This window comes from Glossina fuscipes, unplaced genomic scaffold, assembly GCF_014805625.2.
Source record: "Glossina fuscipes isolate IAEA_lab_2018 unplaced genomic scaffold, Yale_Gfus_2 27, whole genome shotgun sequence".
NCBI lineage: Eukaryota > Metazoa > Arthropoda > Insecta > Diptera > Glossinidae > Glossina > Glossina fuscipes.
Genome location: NW_023998422.1, coordinates 3,920,198 through 3,928,192, shown reverse-complemented (window position 1 = coordinate 3,928,192; position 7,995 = coordinate 3,920,198). Strand labels below are relative to the sequence as shown.

The 7,995-nt window shown below is 33.4% G+C and overlaps 1 protein-coding gene and 1 long non-coding RNA gene across 3 annotated transcripts in view; one reads left to right on the top strand and one right to left on the bottom strand.

Annotated features, from left to right (window-relative positions):
* The window catches only part of LOC119635627, a 30,584-nt gene extending 23,171 nt beyond the window's left edge, over positions 1-7,413 (bottom strand). Inside the window, exon 1 of one of the 2 annotated variants that reach the window (XM_038030515.1) lies at positions 6,992-7,413. In XM_038030515.1, the coding sequence (XP_037886443.1) occupies positions 6,992-7,060 (69 nt within the window). In that variant the 5' untranslated portion in view covers positions 7,061-7,413. The remainder of the gene's footprint in view (positions 1-6,991) is intronic. The other variant, XM_038030516.1, reaches the window with a different exon arrangement.
* LOC119635628 lies at positions 5,136-7,089 on the top strand. The gene is made up of 2 exons (XR_005247092.1): positions 5,136-6,290; positions 6,460-7,089. It is a non-coding gene; the product is annotated as an uncharacterized LOC119635628 (long non-coding RNA).
* Positions 7,414-7,995: the final 582 nt, after the last annotated feature.

The following is a 7,995-nucleotide window of genomic DNA, read 5'->3' as shown; positions in this document are numbered from 1 at the left end:
ATTTCGTACACTGTAGTGTTTTGGTCCAAGGACAAAGGCTGTTGAAAGTGATTTAGATCGGTCCACTTCTTATATAAATCCCTATTTTGAAAAGTATTTAATGCTGCTTATCCCAGTATAGTGTGTTTACTTGTTTCATTTACATTTAATTTTTACATTTTTTAAAGCCCAATTTGCCAATATTTGTGATATATGTAAAGCTTAATATGTGAATTTCCTTTGATAATATATTTGTAGTGGAAACTTTTTTCGAATTAATGTAATATGAAATATAGGTGTGTGTTCGTATGTAGATGATTACGTATATTTTAAGTTTGATTCGTAATCCGCTTTCATTGCGTTGAGTTAATCATTATCCACCACAGCCTGTTAATAATTATTAGCTAACCGTTATTTCTAAACTAATACTAATTTATTGGTCATAAACGGTTATAGTATCATTATTATTTTCCTTTATTTATTACACATTCCACCAAAGGCAGAACGCATACTAATTGTGTAGCTCTGGCAGGAACGCACCGAGATAAGGGGTTGAAAATTATGAATTCATTAAACGTGAGATTCGGAGTTAATTTATCCATTTTTAACGTCCGTCTGTCGTGCTCTTTATTTTCGGTGAAAATTGTGGCAGCATAGCTCAGAACAGCATTCTAAGATTAATATTGGAAATGATGCTTGCTGCTCTGCTCCTGTTGTTGACGCTATTCACTTAAGCCGCAAAAATCGAACAGAGGAAAAAAACAGATATCGATCGGTAGATACGTTTGCCAGGATTGTCAAAAGTTGGATAAATTGCACACTTTCTGTTCCTTTGTAGATATACACGAATTACATATTTTACTCGCTTCTTGCCTTCCATTCAAACTTCACACCTTTCATTTATAGTCAAGTCTGGTGTTACAGAAACTTTCTTTTAAGAAGTTAAAAATGAATTCTGGACCCAACGTATTTTATTTAGTATTCTATTGCAACATACACTCTGCCCTTTTTTCACTTTGCTTTTGCCCGCACTACGCCACTGTGTGACAAATTTATTGATATCCACAAAATAATTATCAAATGCAGTCTAATGATTTAACTTGCTATTGGAAAGGTATAAAAATAATTTATGGGCAATTGCGCAGCAATTAAGAATAGGATTCAAATTTATTACAGACATGAAAACCAAAATAGAAAAAAACTCAAATTTTATTCTTATTATCAAAGGTGTTTAACATTATATCAAAACTGAGAAGGAGACTTCAGACACTCTATAAAATATGTACATCTGTGATCAGAGTCCAATTTTGATTTTATTTAATCACGTCTGTCGGGCAGTCGCTACAATGTTTGTGGTAAACAAGCTCCTCGTCTCACAAATGAAACTAATCGCTTAAAAGAAAATCTGCCAAAATCTTTCCACTTCTTCTTCGCGAAAATGGGGCTACCGGCTTAAAATTTAGCGTTTGGAGCTGGCATTAGGGTTAGTATTGAAAATGAGCAAAATTGGTCAAGGAACATGCCTGCAGTACCGCTGCTTTCGAAAGAAACAGAAATTAGTTTTCTGTATATTGCAAAAATTTGTACTCTGTGGGTAATCCTATACCATGCCCATAAAAAATGATAAATATTGCTCACGCGAACCCATAGGTATAGTACATTAAAATTTCATTTCTTTGTCAAAGCTTCAGAGATCTCATAAATTATATATATAATTATATATATTCTTGACCATTATCACATTCAGAATCAATCTAAGCATATTGGTTGGCTCTTTTGCCAATTTGTGGAATATCTGTGGTAAATAGTCGCCCATTTCGCAAAAATGAACATATCGCTTTCAAAATTGGCAAATAGACTGGAAGTTGTTGTAAGCAGGTAGTGCTTGGCGCTGTAGCTACCTGTAGGTAGAATACAAAAATAGAAAAAGGAAAGACGGACACACGGACAGATTAGTTTAAATCAATTTTGAAGGGGATTCCCTGAATATCTTTGACCCATAAGTCGTGTAGGGTATAAAAACGGACAAGAAACTGTTCTCCAGTTCTGTTCTGGCTCGAAATCTCCGATGCATTCTTCTTCTGTGCGTAGTAAATATTTGAGAAAGTTTAATGCCACGTGTTAGGGGTTTAGCGAATAGATGAACAAAAAAGCAGCAATGGGCAAAATGGCAAAAGGTGAAATTATAAGGAAACTGGTTATTATAAACACATTATAATTTCTTTTTAATATATAAAGTAATTTAATCAACCGTTAATTTAGTCATAAGATATGTGCGCTAAATACTATAAAAAACGACCGGATTCTTAATGAGTTTATTTAATTTCTACAAAATTACAGTATTTTTCCTACAGCATGTATGATAATTATTATTGTGCAATATGAGTCATTTTTAAATAAATATATGAATTCTTTTTATTCATATAAACTTCTTTAATACTTATAATTATTCTCACATCAACACATTTTTTACTCGAGCAAATAATAACAATAATAATAATAATAAAAAGAAAGATTGCTTTCAGATTATCTTGTTCATAGTATTGTGCTTCGTTTAATAGATTAGAAAAATTTCAACCTGTTCGAAATGCGGTTTATTTTTATACCTACTACCGAAGTATGGGGTATACTCATTTTGTCATAATGTTTGCAACACCCAGATGCCCTATAAATTATATATGTTCTTGATCAGTGTGAAATTTCTTTCCAAACAAGACAGAATGTTTAAAATGCTTTTGTTCATTTCTTAAATGAAGATATTATCCGCCTAAAAATACGATCTTTCCTCCTGGTGAATACATTTTTACTGAAAAATACCGTCTGTATGGGTATCAAATAAAAGGGCCTGGAGAATGCAACGCGAACGTTAATTCTAAATTAATTATGGTGGACGTCACGACTTGGCTTGGATTATATTTTTTTAAGAACACCTTGAAGTGAACTATAAGATTTCATCCATCCCACTCACTTTTTATGACAATAAATAAAAACATGGCATGCCAAAGATTATAATGCTGGTGGGTATGTGAATGTCGGTCCCAGGCGAACACAATTCGATTGGACTCAAATTCATTTAAAAAATTTTCGTAGATCACGGTGATCTATAACATTTCACTACATCCTTACAATTCATGCTGGAAGTATTCCACTGATAAGTTCATCTGTTTTAAAGGGTGTTCTAAAATTTACCCAGAATTTGATATTCTGTATGCGAATTATTAATTCAAAAGTTTATTTGTATATAGAAAATAATGAAAACTCTGAAATTTTGAATTTTTTTATTGTGGACGTATGCTAAATCGCTAGGTGTTAGTTCCTTTAGCGACTAAGCCTAAGCTCACTACAGCTATGATCATGTAGTGTCAAACCGCAATCTATGTTAATTCCGCGAAAATCGGCTTGGTACTCATCTTTCTTATCTAGCCGGTTTTGTGGGAGTCTAGTATAGTCATTTAACATATCGGTCAATAATTCCCGGGACTAGCAAATAGATTTTCCCTCTAACAAAAAACGATACTATTTTTAGAAAATGTGAATCCAAATCATTTCCATTATTTTTTTAGGAAATGCAGGGACAATCTGTCACAATGTCCTTATTTCGTGTATGGATTAAGTTTTAGAAAAAGCCTGCTTTGTCTGAAAGAGTTAACGCAACTTTTCTCCGTCGAAAACAACAATTTGCAAGTTGTTTGCTGATTTTAAACGAAGTCAGTTGCACACTGATGGTACGGAACACAATGGCCAATAGAAAACATAAAAAGAATCTGAATATAATTTTCGACAAGCGAAAAGCATAGTGCGACGAGGTAACTGACATCGTCAATATGAGGTTAAGGCATGAGGAATTTCTTTGTCATACAAACATAAGTCAACCTCTGCAGCGGCAGGCTTTAAACAGCAGGTTTGTTGGCAAATCTTAAAGTAATCGATGGATTGAATGGTGAGGTAATTGTGGAAACTCAGTTGTAGTAAAACGTATCGTTTTGACTATGCCCCCTATACGTGTAATATGGTGATGAGTGCAGAAGAGATAGGAAGGAAAAGAAATAAGGGGTGGCCGCAACGTAATGGATGTGTGCCTAATAGATATAAATTTATGCGTTTGCCGTCCTGAGCCGTTAACTTATGGATACGATGAACCGTTTTCAAACTGTACGGGGATTTGGTTCTACGACTTAATCCCCGCGATTTTTATTTATTATATTTATGGGGCTACGGAAGCTTTTATTATGAATTATTATACAAAAAAGGCATCGAAATGTTAGAAAAGCCTTGAATAGCTACGTATGACGCAGAATTTTGCAAAAAAAAATGGTATATTTTTCTTATTTAATCAGACTCATCACGGATTGATATAGTACTAGCTACCGTATCTGAGATTGGTACTTATAAAGTTAACGAAGTTGTAGTCGCGTAAGCAGACTTATCTTTTAAAGTCCAGCAATCTGTGTACAGTACATACAAATACATACGTATGACATTTGATGGCGAACGAGAGCAAAGGTTTATTGATTTGAAATATATATGTATTCCATATTTTTTCATCGCATACATTTTGAATCACATAACTCATGTAGAGAAATACCCGGTGATGCTTTATTGAATAAGCTGAAGCTAAATATCAAACTTGACCGCTCACACCGTGACTTGGTTTGGGAAATGAAACTGAAGAAAATGCAAAGCTCTAAGTTCATTGAAATTTTGCATGCGTGGTTATAACCATTAGGTGGATGTAAACTCGCATCCTTAAGCTAATTGAGAATCATAAAAAACAATTGTTGAATATGTCGTAATCGAGAAGGTAACGTTTATCTTCTAACTTTGCTGCCATGCAAAAAAACTGTTAATTAATCTCGAGCTTACGCGTAGCACAAACGAGAGAAATAAGTTACTTATGCCATTTCGCTTGCAGCCAATAAAAATGGATGATGTTTCCTTAATAAATGTTAAATGTTTTATGCTAATTTCTTCCAGTTAGGAATTGATAAAAGTATTTAAATCATTGTAATGTTGCTTTCAAATACTATTCGTTTCATTAGCATGAAACACTACTTTTGAAGCGAATTTTGCAAAAAAAACGTTTGCCTTGAAGCTTTGCTTTTCTTTTTTTTTGGTTGCAGTTTTTGGTTGCAGTTTCATGTTTCATGATAGATATATGGGCATCAAATAAGTGTTGTATTTTTTTCAATTTTTAATGACCACTAAACGCTCAATGATATAAATGTGAATTTTTTCTTTATTTCAGATATTCGTTTTGGCAATTCTTACTTCTTTGAAAACAAGTGAAAACATTATAAACATAGGCGGGCCAACACCCACGTCCTTGGGTCAAAACATGTCGGCTTATCAAGTTTTATCAAAACCTCTGCGTATAGGTTGGACACAAGAGAACTGGACGGACAGACAAGTTTCTGATAATTAGATAGAATTACTTCCTGGATCGATCGGCATAATAAAAGGTGGGTCTACCCCCAGTCCTCCCGTACCTTACATACACCGTCATAAACTTATCATATACTTTGTATCATAAGTGATGTAGGATACAATGATTTCATATAAGTGATTGTAAAATGTTAATGATCCTGGAACACAATGCCAAAGTAAAATGTGGAATATGCTTCTATCGGATGACCTTTTTCGCAGGCTCACTTAGGCATATTTGAAGATTTTGCGATCATTGTACTTTTTTCCCAATAAATTGATTTTATCACGAAATGTATAGCACGTTGCAACATTGAACGTTGAAGTCACAGATTGTGTGAAATTTTCTGCCCACAAACCACACACAAAAGTTATTTTTGTACACATAAAAGTCCCTTACAAACATCAGATGTGTTTTCTTTGTACTAAACGGTGTAACAATAGTTATTAACGAAGTCATTTAACCAAATATGACCTTCATGCCACATGCACGAAACGTAACTGCGGGTTCGTTGTTTTCGTAACAAGTTCTAATAAGGTCCAAACAATATATTGAAAACAAGCAAAAACGCCATAGTGCGGCATTAAATACCCTACCGTAAAATACTTAATACCCATGTTCATATAACGATCTTTCACAAAAAGGTCCTATATGGCCAGATCCCAACCATTCGTAATGATGTTGATGCCCTTGGTATCAAATTTCTCCAAAATATGTCAAAAATTTCGAGCTGTACACAAGAACACAAGAAAAACAGATGGACAGACGAGCTTAGATCGATTCAGAATGTGAACTGGGTCTATTATCGTGATATAATGAAGGTTGGGTCGATCCCAAGTCCTTTTGGATGTTGCATGCACCCGCATAAACCGTACCACATGTGGTGTAGGTTACAGAATTTGTGGCAAGGGTTTAACGTGGGTTCCTGCCTGTAAGGCTTAACCCCACGGTGGCCCAAACCACTTTTAAGCGTACTACGCCCCCTGGCGAGTTAGACAATCCCCACAGAGTAGGGGCCTAAACAACACCAGAGTCCAGAACAGTTTATTGTGGTGTAGGTTACAAGAAATGAACGGGTCTTTCACTATAAAAATTGCGAAATTTAAAGTGTTTTAAAAGCAGCTTTAGCTTCGTTATTACGTATAAAGCCAACCAATTAGTAATTAATGTAAAAATAAATTAGGCTGAACGCAAAAAGAAAACAAGACGGACGGACGGACAAGCGTAGTATAGCAAATGATTGGTTTAGCCCAAGTTCTTTTGGATGTTGCACAAACTTAATCTATCCCAGTAACACAAACCCCTGGAGCACTTTAGTAGGGTATAAAAAATTGATCCGATCCCCCAATCATAAATGAGTTTTGTTTACATTTACTTTCGAAATCATAAAATGGATGAACCTACACATACTGGTTTCGGTTTCAGTAAAATGAGTAGAAGAATCGAATTAACGATCATTTAAATGTATTTCAGTGCATTTGGGATTTGTGTGCTTGTAAAGCATAGCGGCAACATACGCGCGCGCGACGTTGAGAGACGTTTTCTAAAGCTTGCTTGTTGCATATATACAATACAATACGTAATACATACCTGAGGTGATGAAAAAGCTGCATATACCAGACACGTAATTAAAATGAATAAATGCATTTTCATGTTCATTTTCAGTATGTGTTGGAGGGAATAAAAAAGGGAGAAAAGAATTGTATGCTTAATGGTCTTTCGTTATTCTTTTTATTCTTTTTTTCTCAAAATTATTATAATGAATATTATTATGAAAATCTTGCTTTAAAAACGCGTATTTTTTTTTCTTTATTTTTTTTTTTATTATTTTTTTATTATTTGTAAGCTTTGGCAGTCAACTCTCTTGCAACTGAGTACAATGAAATTTGTTGCTGGATACACGTAGCCGAAGCAATTCTATGCTATCCACGTACGTAAGTTATAACTCAGAATAATAAGAGTTTTTGTTTTAATTTCAATTTGTTTTTTTTTTTTTTTTTTTTTTTTTTGCTTTTGCTTCTGCTTTCTAGAATATATTTTACGTTTTTTGCATAAATTCCTGGATACTCTATACAAATGATTTTAATTATTTGAAACGGAATACTTTCCTCCGCTTGAAAGTTCTTGTCACGATTTAATATTCGATTCGTTTTATTTCAATACAAGTTTTCGTTTTATTTATTTATTTTTTTTTTATGTTTATTTATTTATTTTTTTTTTTGTTTAAGAGCTATTACTTTAGGTATTGCTGGCTCAGTGCACACTGAATGAATCTGATCGCTTGGAGTCGCTTACTTAAGCTTAATTTTAAAGCTGTTCAACTTTTTATTTTATTTATTTCGATTTTTATTTTATTGTTCTGTAATTCTTTTTTTTTTTTTTTTTAAATTATATTCCTTTTCCTCTATATGTATATGGCTGGATTTGGATGTTGTGACGTTTTGTTTTTAAGGCAATCTTCTTATATTTGAAAAGCCGGGATTCGGTTTTTATTTATTTATATTTTCCATTCGTTTTATTTCATTCGTTACTGTTTTTTTTTTTCTTTGCTTTCTATCTTTTGCTTTTATATGCTTTTCATTTATACTGATTTT